This window comes from Loxodonta africana, chromosome 26 (assembly GCF_030014295.1).
Source record: "Loxodonta africana isolate mLoxAfr1 chromosome 26, mLoxAfr1.hap2, whole genome shotgun sequence".
In the NCBI taxonomy this organism is placed as follows: domain Eukaryota; kingdom Metazoa; phylum Chordata; class Mammalia; order Proboscidea; family Elephantidae; genus Loxodonta; species Loxodonta africana.
In genome coordinates this window covers 45928962-45949658 of record NC_087367.1, presented here as the reverse complement: position 1 = coordinate 45949658, position 20697 = coordinate 45928962, and the positions used below count along the sequence as shown (strand labels likewise).

General features: G+C 40.6%; 1 protein-coding gene across 1 annotated transcript in view; it reads left to right on the top strand.

The window, feature by feature from the left end:
• Positions 1-20697, top strand: part of LOC100663461 (inhibitor of carbonic anhydrase-like) — an 81519-nt gene that overhangs the window by 30036 nt on the left and 30786 nt on the right. The window contains exons 4-5 of the mRNA XM_064277302.1: positions 5181-5562; positions 18384-18618. Of these exons, the coding sequence (XP_064133372.1) occupies positions 5181-5562; positions 18384-18618 (617 nt within the window). The remainder of the gene's footprint in view (positions 1-5180; positions 5563-18383; positions 18619-20697) is intronic.

Genomic DNA, 20697 nt, shown 5'->3' with positions numbered 1-20697 from the left:
TTCAGGGAATATTTTTGGATTAGGATTTAAGGTTTAAAGATTCCCAGGGCAATAGTTTCAGGGGTTCATCCAGCCTCCATGGCTCCAGAAAACCTGCATCTCATGAGATTTGAAAATTTGTTTTGCATTTTCTCCCTTTTGATCAGGATTCTTCTATAGAATCTTTGATCAAAATGTTCAGTAATGGTAGCCAGGCACCACGCAGTTCTTTTGGTCCCATGGCAAAGGAAGCAGTTTATTGATGGAGGCAATTAGCTACACATTCTATCAGGGGCCTAGCTACCTAGCACTTGGGGCAATTAGTGTTAAATTGCTGAATGATCTCTCAAAGCTGGCGATGAAAGCTGTGATGACCAATAAAAAAAAAAAATAGAAACTGCTAATTGGTGCCCCGCCCAAAGAAGTGCCCAGGGCATGCACATGGACACCCAGCTCTCCTCCCCTCCTAATTCAAAAACCAAAAAACCAAACCCATTTCTGTTCAGTTGATTCCAACTCCTAGTGACCCTATAGAACAGAGTAGAACTGCCCCATAGAGTTTCCAAGGAGTGGCCGGTGGATTTGAACTGCTGAGCTTTTGGTTAGTAGCTGTAGCTGTTAACCATTGTGCAGTCAGGGCTCTCCACCCCTCATCCCCAGTTAGGCCTCTGCATTCCATTTTTCCTTGACTCTCCTTTTTCCTCTGTTGCTCCAGGCGATTAGAGACCAATCGCTGTGCCTTAAATGGCTGCTTTCAAGCTTTCAAGACCCCAGGCATTATGTGTCAGACTAGGAGGTAGAACAGAAGCACTAAACTTGTTATCAGGCCAATTAACTGGGATGTCCCTTGAATCCATAACTCTAAACCTCCAAAGCAAGAAATTAAATCCCATGAGGTGTTTGGTTGTACATGAGCAGCCTCAGCCCCCACACTTCTGTCAGTTTGTCGTACTGCGGGGGCTTGTGTGTTGCTCTGATGCTGGAAGCTATGCCACTGGTATTCAAATACCAGCAAGGTCACTCACGGTCGACAGGTTTCAGCTGAGCTTCCAGACTAAGACAGACTAGGAAGAAGGACCTGGTGGTCTACTTCTGAAGAGAATTAGCCAGTGAAAACCTCATGAATAGCAGCGGAAGATTGTCTGACATAGCACCAGAAGATGGGCCCTCCAGGTTGGAAGGCATTCAAAATGTGACTGGGGAAGAGCCGACTCCTCAATGTAGAGCTGACCTTAATGACGCGGATGAAGTCAAGCTTTCGGGACCTTCATTTGCTAATTTGGCATGACTCGAAATGAGAAGAAATAGCTGCAAACATCCATTAATAATCAGAACATGGAATGTATGAAGCATGAATCTAGGAAGATTGGAAATCACCAAAAATGAAATGGAACACATAAAAATCAATATCTTAGGCATTAGTGAGCTGAAATGGACTGGTGTTTGTCATTTTGAATTGGTCTGCTATGCCAAGAATGACAACTTGAAGAGGAATGGCATTGCACTCATCGTCAAAAAGAATATTTCAAGATCTATCCTGAAGCACAATGCTGTCAGTGATAGGATAATATCCATACACCTACAAGGAGGACCAGTTAATATGACTATTATTCAAATGTATCCACCAACCACTAAGGCCAAAGATGAAGAAGTTGAAGATTTTTACTAACTTCTGCAGTCTGAAATTGATCGAACATGCAACCAGGATGCACTGATAATTACTGATGATTGGAATGTGAAACTTGGAAACAAAGAAGAAGGATTGATAGTTGGAAAATATGGCCTTGGTGATAGAAATGATGCCGGAGATCACATGATTGAATTTTGCAAGACCAATGACTTCTTCATTGCAAATACGTTTTTTCATCAACATAAACTATACACATAAAAAACGGACCTCACCAAATGGAATACACAGGAATCAAATTGACTACATCTGTGGAAAAAGACGATGGAAAAGCTCAATATCATCAGTCAGAACAAGGCCAGGGGCAGAGTGCAGATCAGACCATCGATTACTCATATGCAAGTTCCAATTGAAACTGAAGAAAATTAGAACAAGTCGACAAAAGCTAAAGTACAACCTTGAGTATATCCAACCTGAATTTAGAGACCATCTCAAGAACAGACTTGATGCATTGAATACTAATAACCAAAGGCCAGACGAGTTGTGGAATAACATCAAGGACATCATACATAAAGAAAGCAAGATGTCATTGAAAAGATAGGGGAGAAAGAAAGGACCCAAATGGATGTCAGAAGAGACTCTGAAATTTGCACTTGAATGTTGAGTAGCTAAAGAAAAGGAAAACATGATGAAGTAAAAGAGCTGAACAGAAGATTTCAAAGGACAGCTCCAGAAGACAAAGTATTATGATGACATGAGCAGAGACCTGGAGATAGGAAACCAAAAGGGAAGAACACACTCTGCATTTCTCAAGCTGAAAGAACTGAAGAAAAAATTCAAGCCTCGACTTGCAATACTGAAGGATTCTACAAGGAAAATATTAAACAATGCAGGAAGCATCAAAAGAAGATGGAAGGACTACACAGAATCACTATACCAAAAAGAATTGGTTGATGTTCAACAATTTCAGGAGGTAACATACGATCAGGAACCCATGGTACTGAAGGAAGGAAGAAGTTCAAGCTGCACTGAAGGCATTGGTGAAAAACAAGGCTCCTGGAATTGATAGAATACCAATTGAGGTGTTTCAACAAATGGTTGCAGGGCTGGAAGTGCTCACTCTTCTATGCCAAGAAATTTGGAAGACAGCTACCCGGCCAACCGACTAGAAGAGATCTATATTTATGCCTCTTCCCAAGAAAGGCGATCCAACCGAACATGGAAATTATCGAACAATATCTTTAATATCACATGCAAGCAAAATTTTGCTGAAGATCACTCAAAAGCAGCTGCAGCAGCATATCCACAGGGAACTGACAGAAATTTAAGCCGGATTTAGAAGAGGACATGGAACCAGGGATATCATTGCTGAGGTCAGATGGATCCTGGCTGAAAGCAGAGAATACTAAAAAGGTGTTTACCTGCGTTTTATTGACTATGCAAAGGCATTTGACTGTGTGGATCATAACAAATTATGGATAACATTGCAGAGAATGGGAATTCCAGAACACTTAATTGTGCTCATGAAGAATGTGTACATGGATCAAGAGGCAGTTGTTCAATCAGGGGGATACACTTATTGCATGGTTTAAAGTCAAGAAAGGTGTGCGTCAGGGTTGTATTCTTTCACCATACCTATTCAACCTGCATGCTGAGCAAATAATCCAAGAAGCTGGACTATATGAAGAAGAACGGGGCATCAGGATTGTAGGAAGACTCATTAACAACCTACATTATGCAGATGACACAACCTTGCTTGCTGAAAGTAAAGAGCACTTGAGGCACTTACTGGTGAAGACCAGAGACCACAGCCTTCAGTATGGATTGCACTTCAACGTAAGAAAACAAAAATCCTCACAACTGGACCAATGAGCAACATCATGATAAACGGAGAAAAGATTGAGGTTGTCAAAGATTTCATTTTACTTGGATCCACAATCAACAGCCATGGAAACAGCAGTCAAGAAAGCAAAAGACACATGGCATTGGGCAAATCTGCTGCAAAAGACCTCTTTAGAGTGTTCAAAAGCAAAGATGTCACTTTGAGGACTAAGGTGCACCTGACCCAAGTCATGATGTTTTCAATCACCTCATGTGCATGCGAAAGCTGAAGAATAAATAAGGAAGACCGAAGAAGAACTGACGCCTTTGAATTGTGGTGTTGGAGAAGAATACTGAATACACCATAGACTGCCAAAAGAACGAACTAATCTGTCTTGGAAGAAGTACAACCAGAATGCTCCTTAGAAGCAAGGATGGCGAGACTAAGTCTCACATACTTCAGACATGTTATCAGGAGGGATCGATTCCTGGAGAAGGACATCATGCTTGGGAAAGTAGAGGGTCAGCGGAAAAGAGGAAGACCCTTAAGGAGATGGATTGACGTGGTGGCTGCAACAATGGGCTCAAGCACAGCAACGGTTGTGAGGATGGCGCACTGAAGTTTCATTCTGTTGTGCATGGGGTCGCTCTGAGTCAGAACTGACTCCACGGCATCTAACAACAACAACAAAGCAGCCTCAGCAGCTGCTTGTTGTGGTTGTTGTTGTTGTATACATATCCATCGCACAATTTTTGCCAGTTCACCTTTTTACAGTTGTGCAACTTATTGATGGCAATTACAACTCTCTGATGACTGATGACATTGAGCATCTTTTCATGTGTTTGGTGGCCATTTGAATGTCCTTTTCGGTGAAACATCTATTCAAGTCCCTTGCCCGTTTTTTGATGGGGTTGTCTTTTTGTTAAATTGCATTTTACAGCAATTTTTTTTAAACTTGAAAAAACTACGTAAATTCTTTTTCCTATAGATTAAAAAAGAAGGGACTGCTAGTCTCACTTTCAAAAATCCTAACATTCAAAAAGTACTCAGATCCCCTGAGTGGAAAATGTAACTGCCAGGCCTGAGTTGGAATCTCTGTCTCCCGTTGTCTTCTGCGAGAAGTGGGTTAATATAGTTAGGTAAACATTAAATTCAATTACGACACATTCTTACGGCCCAATTCTGAGGATGATTATTAGAGTCTTAGTCTGTAGTTTGAACGATTATATTTCCCATCTCCAAAATTAATACAATAGAAACTAGCCTAAAACGTATTCAGTGCAAAAGACTTGAACCAATAGTACACACAGGAAGGGATCCAACTGGCAATAAGTACATGAAAAGATGTTCGACCTCATTAATCATCAGAGATGTTATCAGGAGACCTCAAAAGGATCGTGTTGCTGGGGCAGGGCAGACCTTCTGGCTTCCCTTCTTCTCAGGTTCTCAAGAGCAGGAGGTTTCAGGGGACAGTGTCTGAGGGAGCTTCCCGAAGGGCTTGGGAGTGATCGAATGATGAAGCTTTAGGGGGAAGAGCCTGCGATTCCCCGAAAACTGTTCACAACGTTGTGTGTGCATGCGCCCGTGTATTCCTGGGTGAAGGCTCCACAGTTCTCAACCTGTAGACTGCTCTGGCTGCTCTCTATACTCTTGGAATCTGTGAAACGCGCAGGAGCTTCTTGCCTAGAAGATGGTCGGAGAGTCCGGGATTTTCCGCGGATCACTCTCGCCTTGGGCCTCAATTTCTCTTAGTGTGGATTAGGGAAGAGAGACAAGAGAGCTCCGAGGTTGTTCCAGCTTGTACCTCCGGGGGTCACCCCTCCCACGCAAGCAGAGGTCCAGCCTCAAGGCCCCCAGCCCCGGGAGCAAAGGGGCAGCCGCGAGTCGGGGGGGAATGGTTGGGGAGCATGCTGCCCTCCAGCCCCACAGAGAGCTCTGGCTGCTCGGGCCGAGGCGGGGACGCGGTGGGAGGTGTGGCGAGGGCTACCAGCCCCTGTGGGCCAACCCACAGGAGAAGGCAAACTCGCCCAGATCCGGAGCTGGTGAAACCGGCCAGAGGCGCCCGCACCAGACGCGCGCTCGCACCTGAGAATGAGGCTCCCCATTTGCGCCCTGCTCTGTGCGGGGGCCCTGGGTGAGTGCGGCGCTGGGAGCTGGGCTGGGGGCCGGCCCTGCAGGGTGCTCCGGGGAGGGGTCCAGGGGCCAGCGGCCGGTCAGCCACAGCGGGAAACTGCGCAGCGACCAGGCGGCCTAGCGGTCTAAGGGGCCCCGACGCAGCCGAGCACCCTGCTGGACCCAAAGTGCCTTCCTTAGGTGCACTGAGGCTTTGGTCCTCACAGAGACCCGGTAACCTAGGGCGGGGGTCTGCAGTCTATGGGCAGCGGGTCAAATCCGGCCTGCTGCCTGATATATACAGCGGAATGCACTAACAGTGGTTTTCACATCTTTAAATGTTTGGGGGAAAAAAAAAATCAAAAGAAGAGCAATATTTTGTAACACATGAAATTATATAAAATAAAATTTCTCGGTGGGAGAAAGATGTGGCAGTCTGCTTCCATAAAGATTACAGCCCTGGAAACCCGTTGGGGCAGCTCTACTCTGTCCTATAGGGTCACGATGAATGAGAACTGGCTCCATGGCAGTAGGCTTTGTTTTTTTTTTTTTTTTTTTTTGATTAGCCCTTACCTCTCTGAGCTGGTTTCCTTATTAGTTCACCAGGAATCACCTTTAAACAACAAACGGGCAGTTGCTGTGAACATGAAATGAAACAATGTACCTAGTGGCAGAACTCTAGGCTCAGGGGAGTTATCCCTGGTAAAAACCCTGCCAATAAATACCGAGGATCTTTGATGTGTTGGGGTGGCAAGGGGGTGCTCCTCCATGGCTCTTAGCTAGGAAATTGTGACGAAGTTAATGGTGCAAAGTCAGTTTGCTCACGTACATCAAGAGCTCTCCTGGCCTCAACAACTGTTGATTCTGTCCAGCCCTGGCTCTGTCCCATCTCAGGATGTTGTAAATAATTTGTAGGGTAGGATATTATATTGGGAACTGGGTGACCGGGTCAGGACAGAGGGAGGAGAGGGCAAGAGGGGCAGAGTGACTTGGTGGCTGCTTCATGACCTGACATGCCACAGTGGGCCACACAGTGAGTTCTCCTGGGGCTGGAGGAGGCCAGGAAGGAAGAACACAGCAGTGGTCCAACTACCTGGCAAGGAAACCCAGAGCACGGCTCCTCTGGCCTCCTTCCCAAATTCTTCCGGAGCAGGGCTTGTATTGATTGTTCTTTCTCTGTCTCCTCTCCTGGCAATGGCAGGTGCTGAGCAAAAGTCCATTTTCCCAGTCGGCTCCTGGTTTACAAACCAGAGGCTGCCCCATCCCCCACATTTCCTCCCTGTTGGCTGGAGTCTGGAACATGTTTTCTTCAAGGCTCAGTGTTCTAGTCCAATAGGAACTCTTCTGGTGACAAATGACAGAAACCCAACCGTACTATCTTAAACTAAAAAGGCCAAGGTGTTGGGGGTGAGGGTGGGGGGTTGTTATTGGAAGGCCCTGCAGTAGCCAGCAACCAAGGGCACACCCACCTTGGCCTCTACTACCGTTTTCAGCATCTTGCTCTTCTAGGGCTTAAGAGCTTTCTCCATGCAGTGAGCATGTGATCACTAGCAGCTTCTCCTTTCCAGGGTCAGTTTGAAATATTCACAGTGGGCTCTGATTGACCCTTCTTGAAACTGTCACATGGTTATTCATGATTGGCCTAATCTGGGTTACTTAACTCCCTTTACACTTGGCTTTCTCATTTTTTATCTTTAAAATCGTTTTTTATCAAAGTATGATTTACAGGTAATAAAATGCACCCATTTTAAGTCTATATACATGTCTTGGTTACCCAGCGCTGCTGTAATGAAAAAATGCCACAAGTGGGTGGCTTTAAAAAACAGAAATTTCCTTTTTTCACAGTTCTGGAGGATAAAAGTCCAAATCAGGGTCTTGGCTGTGTCAGTTTCTTCTGTGGGCCTCTGTCCTAGTTTCTGGTGTCTCCCAGCAATCCTTGGTGTTCTTTTCCTTATAGATAGGTCCTCGATTGGAGTCTGTCTTCCCCCTGCATGTGTGTCTGTCTGTTCTTCTCTTTTTATAAGACACTACTCAAAAGTGATTAGATTTAGGACCCACTCAATTTTTTTTTTCTTCCCTGGTAAAACCTCATTAGCATAACAAAAGAAAACTCCGATTTCCAGACTGGGTCATTGTCTTAGTCATCTAGTGCTGCTATAACAGAAATATAACAAGTGAATGTCTTTAACAAAGAGAAATTTATTTCCTCACGGTAAAGTAGGCTAAAAGTCCAAATTCACGGTGGCAGTTCCAGGGGAAGGCTTCCTCTCTCTGCAGGCTCTGGAGGAAGGCCTTTCTCATCAATTTTCCCCTAGACTAGGAGCTTCTGTGCACAGGAACCCCAGGTCTAAAGGATGCACTCTGCTCCCGGTGCATCTTTCTTGGTAGTATGAAGTCCCCAACTTTCTGCTTGATTCATTTTCCTTTTATCTCTTGTAAGATAAAAGGTGGTGCAGGCCACACCCCAGGGAAACTCCCTTTATATTGGATCAGGGATATGACTTGGTGAGGGTGTTACAATCCCACCCTAATCCTCTTTAACATAAAATTACAATCACAAAATGGAGGACAACCACACAATACTGGGAATCATGGCCTAACCAAGTTGATACACATTTTTGGGGGGACATAATTCAATCCATAGCAGGTCCTGGTGGCACCGTGGTTAAGTGTTTGACTGCTAACCAAAAGATTGGCAGTTCAAATCCACCAGCTGGTCCTTGGAAACCCTGAGGGGCAGTTCTACTTTGTCTGATAAGGCAGATATGAGTCAGAATCAACTCAACAGCAATCGGTTTGGTTTTTATGGAAACCCTGGTGGTATAGTGGTTAAGTGCTATGGCTGCTAACCAAAAGGTTGGCAGTTCGAATCTGCCAGGTGCTCCTTGGAAACTCTATGGGGTAGTTTTACTCTGTCCTATAGGGTCGCTATGAGTCGGAATTGACTTGACGGCAATAGGTTTTTTTGGCATAATTCAATCCATGACTGGCATATTTACAGATACAGGGGTTAGGATTTCTGCATTTATTTTGGGGGGATACAATTCAATCCATAACATTACAGTTTAATGCATTTTGCCAAATATGGTATAAACATCCATGTAGCCACCACCACAATCAAGATATAGAATATTTCCATTACCCCCAAGCTTCCCTGCTACCCCTTCCCAGTCAAACCCACTTTCTATCACTAGAGATTAGTTTTGCCTTTTCTAGGATTTCACATAAATGGAATCACATAGTACATAGTTTGTTGTGTCTGGCTTTTTCCACTCAGCATAGTTGTTTTGAGGTTTATCTGTGTTGTTGACTGTATCATAGTTCATGTCTTTTTATTGCTGAGTAGTATTCCAGTATATGGCTATACCATAGTTAGTTTGCCCATTTTTTGATGGATATTTAGCTTGTTTCTACTTCAGGGCTTGTGATGGTTAAGATTGTATATCACCTTGGCTAAGGCACGATTCTCAGTGGTTTGGCAGTTATGTAATGATGTAGTCATCCTCCATGATGTGATATGATGTGATCAGTCAATCATTTGTAAGGGGAGTTTCCTTGGGAGTGTGGCCTGCATCCAGAATATATATGGATGGTCTGGCAAAGCTCGCTCTGGTTCCTGCATCTGGCTCATCATCATCTAACCTCTGGTTTTTGAGACTTGAGCCAGCTGCCTGGCATATTGTCTGCTGACCTTGGAATTTGTCAGCCTCCGCAGACTGTGAGCCAGTGGTGTGCAGTATTGCCTGCTGATCCTGGGGTTCATCAACTTCCGCAGCCTGTGAGCTCGAAGTCTGCCATCTTACCTGCTGATCTTGGGTTCATCAGCTCCTTTAGCTATGTGAGTCAGAAGTAGCCTCCAGCCTCATACCTGACCCTTGGTCTTGGGACTTGCCAGCCTCTACAACTGCATGAGCCATTCCTTAAAATAAATCTCTCTCTCTCTCTCTCTCTATATATGCTTCAGTGGTTTTGCTTCTCTAGAGAACCCAGCCTAAGACAGGGCAATTATGAATAAAGCTGCCATGAACATTAATGTACAAGTCTCTGTGGACATATGTTTTCATTTCTTTTGGGTAAATATCTAGAAGTCAAATTGTTAGGTCATAATGGTAATGGTAACTGCCATGAGTTGGGATGATTTGACGTCACTTGGTTTTACTTCTTTTTTTAACTTGATAAGAAAATGCCAAACTCTTCTCAAGGTTACTTAATTTCCTCCATTTTGCATTCCCATCAGCAATGTGTGAGAGTTTTAGTTGCTCTGCATCCTGTCAACACTTAATGTTGCCAGTCTTTTCACATTTAACAATTCTAATAGGTGTGTGTGTGATGGTTCGATGGTAGAATTGTTGCTTTCTATGGGGCAGACCTGAGTTCGATTCCCAGCCAATACAACTTATGCCCCGCTGCCCATTTGTCAGTGGTGGCTTGCATGTAGCTGGGATGCTGAACGTGTTTCAGTGGACCATCCAGACTAAGGCATTCTATGAAGAAAGACCTGATGATTTGCCTTCAAAAATCAGCCAGTGAAAACCCTGTGGATCATAACAGTCCAATCCGCAACCAATCTACTGGGCAGCATTTCATTCCATTGTGCATGGGGTCACCGTGAGTAGGGGGCCAACTCAAAGGCAGTAACAACAACAACAATAGGTGTATAGTGGTATTTCACTGTGGTTTTATTTCTCTAGGATGTATTCCTAGGAGCGGGATTGCTGCATCATATGATATTTCTGTTTCTTGCTTTTTTTTTTAAGGAAGCACCATATTGTTTTCCAAAATGGTTGTACCATATTGCATTCCCACCAGCAGTGCGTAAGAGTTCCAATCTCCCCACAGCCTCTCCAACATTTGTTATTTTCTGTTTTTTTGATTAGTGCCAGTAATGCCGGGGTGAAATGGTATCTCATTGTGGTTCTGATTTGCATTTCTCTAATGGCTAGTGATAGGAGCATTTCCTCATACGTCTGTTAGCCGCTTGAATATCTTCTTTGGTGAAGTGCCTGTTCATATCCTTTGTCCATTTTTTAATTGGATTATTTGTCTTTTTGTTGTAGAGGTGTTGGATTTTTCTGTAGATTTTAGAGATTAGACCCTTGTTGGATTTGTCACAGCCAAGAATTTTTTCCTGGTCTGTAGGTTCTCTTTTTACTCTTTTGGTGAAGTCTTTTGATGAGCATAAGTGTTTAGTTTTTAGAAGAACCCAGTTATCCAGCTTATCCGCTGGAGTTTGTGTGTTATGGTTTGTATCCTGTTAATGCCGTGTATTAGGGCCTCTAGCATTGATCCTATTTTTTCTTCTACGATCTTTATACTTTCTGGTTTTATATTTAGGTCTTAGATCCATTTTGGATTGGTTTTTGTGTATGGTGTGAGGTATGGGTCCTGTTTCATTTTTTTTTTTTTTTTTTTTTGCAAATGGACATCCAGTTTTGCCAGCCACATTTGTTAAAAAGACTATCTTTTCTCCATTCGATGGACTTTGAGCCCTCGTTGAAGGTGGATGGATTTACATTTGTGTTTTCAGTTCTGTTCTACTAGTCATGTTCAAACATGACTACTGTAGCTGTACGTTCTGAGTCAGGTACTGTGAGTCCTCCTACTTTCTTCTTCTTCTTCAATAGTGCTTTACTTATCCAGGGCCTCTTCTCTTTCCACATAAAGTTAATGATTCATTTTTCCATCTCTTTTAAGAATGCTGTTGGTATTTGGATCGGGATTGCATTGTATTTGTAGATTGCTTAGGGTAGAATTGACATTTTCACAAGGTTGAGTCTACCTATTTATGAGCATGGTATGTTTTTCCATTTATGTAGATCTCTTTTGGTTTCTTGCAGTAACGTTTTGTAGATTTCTTTGTATAGGTTTTTGACATCCCTGGTTAGATTTATTCCTAAGTGTTTTAATTTTTTTTTTAGGGGCTATTATAAATCATATTGTTTTCCTGATTTCCTTTTCGTCGTTCTCTTTATTGGTGTATAGGAATTCAACTGATTTTTGTATGTTTACCAGGTATCCGGCAACTCCGATGAGTGTTTCTATTAGTTCCAGTAGTTTTCTTGTGGAGTCATTTCAATTTTTTATGTATAGTATCTTATTATTAGCAATAGGGACAGTTTTACTTCTTCATTACCAGTTTGAATGCCTGTTATTTGTTTTTCTTGCCTTATTGCTCTAGCTAGGCCTTCCAACACAATGTTAAATAGGAGGAGTGATAGAAGGCATCCTTGTCTTGTTCCTGTTCTCAAGGAGAATGTTTTCAACCTCTTTCTATTAAGAATGATTTGGCTGTGGGCTTTGTATAGGTGGCCTTTATTATGCTGAGGAATTTCCCTTCTATACCTATTTTATTGATAGTTTTTATTAGGAATTGGTGTTGAACTTTGTCGAATGCCTTTTTCTGCATCCATTGCGATGATCATGTGATTCTTTTATTTTCTTTGGTTTATGTGGTGGATTATGTTGATTGCTTTTCTAATGTTGAAACATTCTTGCATACCTGGTATGAATCCCACTTGGTCATGGTGTTTTATTTTTTTTGATATGATGCTGAATTCTATTGGCTAGAATTTTGTTGAGATGTTTTTGCATGTATATTCATGGGACATATCAGTCTGTAATTTTCTCTTTTTTTTGTGGTGTCTTTGCCAAGTTTTGGTATCAGGGTTTTGCTGGCTTCATAGAATGAAGTATCCCTGCCTTTTCTGTGTTCTGAAATAGTTTGAGTAGTACTGGTGTAAACTCTTTTCTGAATGTTTGGTAGAATTTCCAGTGAAACCATCCGGACTAGGGCTTTTTTTCTTGTTGTTGAAAGGTTTTTTTTTTTTTTTTTTACCTTTTCAATCCCTTCTCTTGTTATGGGTCTGTTTAGATTTTCAACATCAGTTTGTACTAGTTTGGGTAGGTAGTGTGTTTCCAGAGTGACTTTTCATTTTCTAAATGATGTCTTTTGAATATCATGTGTTTCACATTTTGATCAAATTCATTGATCAAATTTTTATTTTATCATTATTACATTTTATGTTCTCTCTAAAAAAAATCACTGACTACCCCAAAGTTGCTGATTTTCTTCTGTTTAATTTTAGAAGCTTTATAGCTTCAGCTTTTATGTTTTGGTTTTTGATACATTATTAGTTAATTTTTGTGTATAGTATTAAGTAAGGGTTGAGATTCATTTTTCTCATATGGATATCCAGTTATTTCAGGATCTGTTCTTGAAAAGAATAGCCTTTTCTCACTGAATTACCTTGACAGCTTTGTGAAAAATCAACTGACTATGTATAGGTGGGTCAATTTCTACACTCTATTCTGTTTCATTAACCTATATGTTTTTCCTTGTGCCAATACCATACTTGATAGATTGCTGTAGCTCTGTAGTAAGCCTTGAAATCAGATAGTATAAGTCTTCCAGCTCTGTTACTTTGGCTATTTAGATCCTTTGCATTTGCATATAAATTTTTGAAATCATTTTATTGATTTCTACAAAAAACAAGTTTATTCTTGGATTATTATTGTGATCGTATTTAATTTATAGATCATTTTGAGGAGAACTGGCATCTTAACTATATGAATCTTTTAATCCATGAACATTCTCTTATTATTTATTTAAGTCCTCCTTAATTTGCCTCAGGAATGTTTTGTAGTTGTTATTGTACAATTTTATTTGTAATTTGTTAAATTTATCCCTAGGTATTTCATATTTTGGGATGCCATTGTAAATAGGATGTTAATTTTTTTTTCATTTTTTTTCTTGTTAATATATAGATACTCAATTGATTTTAGTATATTGACCTGAATCCTGTGAACTTTCTAAACTTATTTTTTTAGTTCTAGTTGCTTTTTTGAAAATTCCTTAGGATTTTCTGTATATAATAACATGATCTGTAAATAAAGATAATTTTATACCTTCTTTTCAATTTACATACCTTTTATTTCTTTTCAAAATTCACAAATGTCTGGCAACCAATAAAATGACTATGCAGGTGAAGAAGCCAGAAAACCTAACCAGAGATAACCAGGATGAAAATCGGTCAATAGAAACTGAAAGAGAGGATGGAATTAACAGAAAATAACTCAAAAGAGCCACCTTAAAATAATATAAATATACTCAGGGACTTAACAGAAAACATGAACAGAGTGAGGAGATAAATGTAAGACAGCAAATGAGCCAAAAGGAATTCTTAGAGATGAAGAATACAATATCTGAAATGAAAATTTCACTGGCTAGAAGTAACAGAGGATTAGACGCTGCAGAAGGAACAAAGGTGCCCTGGAAGGCATTATTAGGAACTGTATACAAAATGACGCAGAGAGGGGAAAAAAATACTGAAAAATAAATGAAAAGAGCCTCAGTGATTAAACGTATGTGTACATGTAGTTGCAGAAAAACAAAGGGGGGAGGGGACGGAGAAAAGTACGTGAAGAAATACTTGGCCAGAATTTTTCTAAATGTTATGAAAACTATAAACAGTTCCAGAGAAGCCAGAGGAAAAAAAAAGGCAAATCAGGTACACAGGGACAAAGATAAGAAATATCATAGATGTTTTGTCAGAAACTACACAGACCAGGGATAGCAGAATGATATCATCAAAGTGCTAAAAGCAAAAAGAACCTGTCAACCTAGAATTCTATGCCCAATATAAGTAACTGCCAAAAATGAAGGCAAAAATAGACTTTTTCAGACAAATAAATGTTAAGAGAATTCGATAACAGCAAACTTACATTACAATAAATGTTAAAGGGGGTGCCAGGTCTGTATGGTTTCACTGGTGAGCTCTAACATTTAAGAAGAAAATAATAGCAATGCTACACAAACAATTCTAGAAAATGGAGGAGAAAGGAGAACATCTAATTTGTTTTCATTTTCTAATACCAGCATTAACCTGACACCAAATCCAAACAAAGACATCACGAGAAGAAAAACCACAGCCAAATATCCCGCATGAACATAGGCACAAAAATTCTTTACAAAATATTAGCGAATTGAATTGAATTCAGAAAAAATATTAAACATAACCACACATACACAGGCTTATCCCTTATTGCAGGAATGCAAAGCTGATTTAATATACAAAAACCAACTGGTATGATTCACCATATTATAGAATAAAAGAGAAAAATCCATGTGATTATCTCAGTAGATGCAGAAAAAGCACCAATTAAAAACTCGCAATAAACTAGGGACAAGAACTTTCTCAGCTGATAGATGCAATCTACGAGAAACCTACAGACAATATCATACTTAAGGTGAAAGACTGAATCTCAGACCAGAAACAAGGTGGATGTACACTTTTGCTGCTTTTATTTAACATTGCGTTAGCGGTCCTAGTCATTACAATAACTGGATTTTGTTGTATTCATTTATACAGAGTGTAAGACTTTGTTCTAGCAGGTGAGCTCAATCCTTTCAGGAGTAGATTTCAAGATTTTTAGGCCATGTCTAGACCACTGTTTATTCTAGGGCTACTTTAGCCCACTCCTATGATATTTAGTATATTTTTACTGTTTAGTCAATGACATTTTCTCCACTCAGAATGGTGGCATCTTAAATGACTCCTGACCCCATTTGAGCTCTGGGAAACGTTTGGCTTACAGTTCCTCATTACGTTTTCTTTCCCTGACAGTTGTTCTTTGCCTGATACAATGCCTGAATTCCTATTCAACCAGAATCTCAGCAGTACAGACTTCTGGATCTTCCTTTCTCTCTCATTTTCATTTTTGCGCTTTAGGTGAAAGTTTACAGCTCAAGTTAATTTCTCATTCAAAAATTTATACACATATTGTTTTATGACATTGGTTGCAGTCCCACAATGTGACAATACCCTCCCTCTTTCCAACCCTGTGTCCATTTGCCCTGTTCCTGTCCCTTCCTGCCTTCTCATCCTGCTCTTGGACAGGAGCTGCCCATTCGGTCTGCTGTATCTGAACTAAGAAGCATGTTCCTCACGTGTATTATTTTTTGTTTTTTGGCCTGTCTAATCTTTGACTAAAGAGTAGGCTTCAGGAATGGTTTCAGTTCTAGGTTAAAAGAGCATGCAGGGGCCATAGTTTTGGGGGTTCCTCCAGTCTCTGTCAGGCCATTAAGTCTGGTCTTTTTATGTGAATTTAAATTCTGTTTTACATTTTCTCCTGGTCTGCCAGGGAGCTCTCATTTTACTTTATTTTTACAATTCTTTCCTCTTTGGTAATTGCCTTGCAAATTCCAGTTGCCTCAGCATCACCAAACTCTGACCTCTGCCTCCTCCAATTAATAAGACCATCAGGCTGTTTGGTTTTTCTTCCCAGTGCAGTCATTTGGAAATTTTGTCCAAGCAGAAAGCTGGTGATCATTGGGCTCACACCTGCCCTTTCTGTTGTCCAGTATCCTCAAATAGTTTTTTCATACATTTTTTCGAGTTTTTGAAATTATTTGCAGTGCTAGGGCAAGGCCTGTGTCAATTTTTCTTTCATTAATGGAAGCAGAAGTCCATTCTGACTTTTTTTTAGTTTGTAAAGGTCTCTGTTCTCACACCATGCTTCTGTCAAGACTTCAGCTCCTCCCTAACAACGCAAACTCCATTCACCTGACTTTACACTCACAGTTTTCTAAAAATCAGAAGTATAAAAGCTACAGGTTTAATCATTTGAACATAAGCATAGTGGTAACTGAAAATACAGACTTTTGAAAGGGGCTTTACCAGCAAGCACCAAAACCAAAAACCAAACCCACTGCCCTCGAGTCGATTCCGACTCATAGCGACCCTATAGGACAGAGTAGAACTGCACCATAGAGTTTGCAAGGAGCTCCTGGCAGATTTGAACTGCTGACTTCTTGGTTAGCAGCCATAGCACTTAACCACTACGCCACCAGGATTTCCACCAGTAAGCACATACCTTAAAAAAAAAAAACCTGCAAAAACTGCAGCTGTATATAATCCCACCAAACCCACTGCTGTTGAGTCAATTCCAATCCATAGCAACCCCATAGGGTTTCCAAGGCTGTAAATCTCTATAGAAGCAGACTGCCACGTCTTTCTCCTACGGAGCTGCTGATGGTTTCGAACCACCAACCGTTCGCTTCGCAATTAATCACTTTAACCACTGCACCACCAGGGCTCTGTGCAGTTGTATATAATAGCTGTTTATATATTAACCTGTTTACAAAGCCATTTCCATTTATAGGGTTGTATCGTCTCTACCGTTATCAGTCATCTTTAAGCCCAGGATGTCTTAATGATCTATACTAGCAAATATAGTAAGCACGCTTTGAAATCAAAGTGCACATATAAGGTATTACTCCAAGCATTTCTACTCTGTACGTGGGCACATGGCCTGTAGAATTCCATCCCCTAGCTTGCTCTTCGTACCCTGGGCTGTTGCTCTTGAAGCCTTTTCACATGAAGTTGAGGGGTTCCATTTATCACTCCCTGTTTTTGGCATGAGATCCTGATACATCCTGTGTACACACAGTTAAAAGGCAGCACAGGTTTTGAAGTCTAACAGACTTAGGTAGTTAACACATTAGTGCAGGTTATTTAATATCCCTGAAAAATTTTAAAATGTTTACCATAAAACAAGAATAACAATATTTAACTGAAAAGAGAGTTGTAAAGATTAGAAGAAGGTAATGTGGTTAGAATATTCCCTGACATACAGGGACTTATCAAAAAAGGGTAGTCGTTATTGCTAAAACTTACATATTCTAAATTTCTCTTAAAATAACATTTTGCCCAAATACTACAGATTTGTAAACAGCATTTTGCCTTTGAAATGCTCTCTATACTACTAAGCTTAAAATGCCAGTGAAATAAATTTGGATTTTTAATGACCCAGCAATTAATACCATTTTTTTTTTTATATAAGATTAAAGTGGAGTCCCTGGGTGACCCAAACAGTTAACATTCTCAGCTGCTAACTGGAAGGTTGGCACTTCAGGTCTACCTAGAGGCGTCTTGGAAGAATGGTCTGGCGATCTACTTCTGAGAAATGAGCCTTTAAAAACCCTTTAGAGCTCAGTTCTACTCTGACACACATGGGATCACCACGAGTCAGAAATGACTTGATGGCAACTGGTTTGGTTTTTTGGTTTTAAGGTACAGTATCCAACGTCAAAAGAGAGACGAAGTCACTGGGCCCCAAACATCCTTCCCACAGAGGTTTTCTTTTTACCTTTTTTTGGAGGTGAAATTCCTATAACATAATATTAACCATTTTAAAGCATACAATCCAGCGATATTTAGTACATTCACAATGTTGTGCAACCACTACCTCTGTCCGGTTCCAAAACACTTCCATCATTCCAAAAGAAAACCCCATGCCCATTAAGCAGTCACTCCCCAGTCCGCTCTCTTCTAAGCACCTGGCAACCACTTTCTGTCTCCATGGATTTACCTGTTCTAGATATTTCATATAAATGGAATTAAGTAATACATGGCTTTTTGTGTCTGGATTGTTTCACTTAGTGTAATGTTTTTGAGGCTCATCCACATTGTAACATGGATCAGTACGTCATTCCTTGTTATGGCTGAAAAATAATCCATTGTACGTATGTACCACATTTTGTTGACCCATTCATCTGCTGATGGACACTTGGGTTGTTTCCATCTCTTGGCTAATGTAAATAGTGCTGCTATGAGCATGTGTGTACAAGTTTTTATTTGAGTACTGGTTTTCAATTCCTTTGGGTGTATGACTAGGAGTAGACTTGCTGGGTCATGTGGTAATTCTAAGTTTAACTTTTTGAGGGTGACTTTTACAGGGGTAGGGCAGAAGCAGAGAAATGGGCCCTGAGCATTTGTGTGAGCCATGGAGCTGACTGAATTTGTGCCTACCACACACAGCTGACCCATTACCACGTCTTTAACCTCTTCTGCCAGCAGAGAAAGGTGAACGCTGGGAGTCCCTTACATCTCTGGCCTCTCTCCTAGGCCTGTGTCTGGCTGTCCCCGAGAGAACTGTGAGATGGTGCACCGTGTCAGATCCTGAGGCCAGAAAGTGCTCCAGTTTCCATGGCAATATGATAAAAGTCCTTCCAGCTGATGGTGCCCTTGTGACCTGTGTGAAGAGAACCTCTTACCTTGAGTGCATCAAGGCCATCACCGTAAGTTGCTGCTGCCTCAAGGAGAGTGGAAGAAAATCTATCCTTTCTTCTTCTGCACCTGGTGTAGTTTATTACTTCAGAACATCCCACTCTCACAGGAATAGACCATGCCGGAGAGGAGAGAGAAACAAGCCAATGACCTGAAAGTGCAGGGACCCTGCGTAGAGAAAAATATAGGTGCTCAACATCCACTGATAGTACAGAAAGAAAGAATCAAGTAATGAATAGAGAAGAATCAAAATAAAATAATTATAAATTCTTCAGGAGAAGCACGTGAATGAGAATATAAAATAGTGTGATGAAAAGAGAAGGTAGCAAGGGAGTACTGAGCCATATCTAATACTATTAGATATTTAGATAACTATTAGATATTTAAATAACTAATGCTTATTAGTTATTTAAATAACAATATTACAAAGAACAGGATCTTGTTGTTTGTTGTTGAGTTGATTCCAACTCGTGGCAACTCCATGTGTACAGAGTAGAAAATGTACTCCATGGGGTTTTCAAAGTTGTGATCTTTCAGAAGCAGATCACCAGGTGTTACTTTTAAGGTGTCCTTGGGTGGGTTTGAACTGCCAACCTTTTGGTTAGTAGTCTAGTGCTTGACTATTTGCACCACCCAAGCACTAAAGAACAAAGTACTGGTGCAGGTTTAGAAGACCTGGAAGATAACAAAATTAAAACATATTCCCAGCTTTCTACCTATCCACCCATCTATCTAATTATCTATGTTATAGGACATAGAATGCAAGTTATGTTAACTGTCCAGCAGTAGGGCACTAGGTAAAAAAAAGACGTGTAAATTTAGGCAGACTTGTGTGCAAAGGCACTTCACAAACGAATGCTGAGAAAAGATTCTTTAGTTGGGTGACTGAATAGGCATTTGGGAAAAAAAAAATCAAGTGACATTCTTAGTCCAGTCACCAGAATAAATTTCTGGATTGATTCAACCTGCCTAAAAGAGACAGAGGTAACAAGATAAATCAGAAAAGTAGACTAATTTGGAAATATGAAAAGATTATATGTCAAAGAAAAGTAGAGGGGAAAAAAAAGTCCTAAGCATACAAAAAAATATTCCCATCAACTATGACAAAATAGTATACTATAAAAACTATATAAAGATGTTCAAAAATGTAAGACATACTTAAGAATAAAAACCCAAAACCACTTGCAGAAAAGAAATTACAACTAATAAACAATGTAAACAATAAAGGAAAAATGTTCATCCTTTTTAATAATGGAAGAAGTACAAATAAGACCATTCTTAAAAAAAACAGCTTATTCCTAGTAATGTAATAACGTTTCTCAAATGATACCACTTCTTGCTTGTAGGCTTGCAGTGAAATTGGTCTGCATTGCTACTGGCATTATAAATTTCTACATCACTTCTCGAAAACAATTTGGACATATTCTGTAAGGGTCCTAAAGATGCAGGCAAACTTTATTTATGCCGTTGAGGAGCCTTGTTAAGTAGTCTGTCAGACTGTTGTCCTCAGATATGACCTTGAGGAAGCAGTCAGGAAGGGAAGATGTATGTAAAGTGAGGAAGAGCAAGAACAAGCCGGAACCTACGGTCATGAGCTGGAGCCTACAGGGGTGGACTGACACCTGTGCTAATTCTTGTTACCTCTGACTGAGATGGTGTTCCCAAGGCCCCGTGACCTTCGTTTTCTTTCACCTTTGTACTTTACCCCTTCTTTTACTGAAGCTAATTGAAGTTGGTTTCTGATACATGCAACCAATAGAGTAGATGACAAGTAGGTAGGTAGGTAGGTAGGTAGATAGATAGGTAGGTAGGTAGATGATAGATAAATAGATAGACAGATAGATAGATAGATAGATAGATAGATAGATAGATAGATAGATAGATAGATAGATAGATGGATGATGGGTGGATGGATGGGTGGATGGATGGATGGATGGATGGATGGATGGATGGATGGATGGATGGATGGATGGACAGATATTGTAAAATGAGACGGGGGGAAGGGAGACAAGTGTATAGAAACACAGTACCAAGTTCAGAAAAATCTATCTTTATTTCTGAGAAGAGGCAGTGTGGTTGTGCTTCCCACA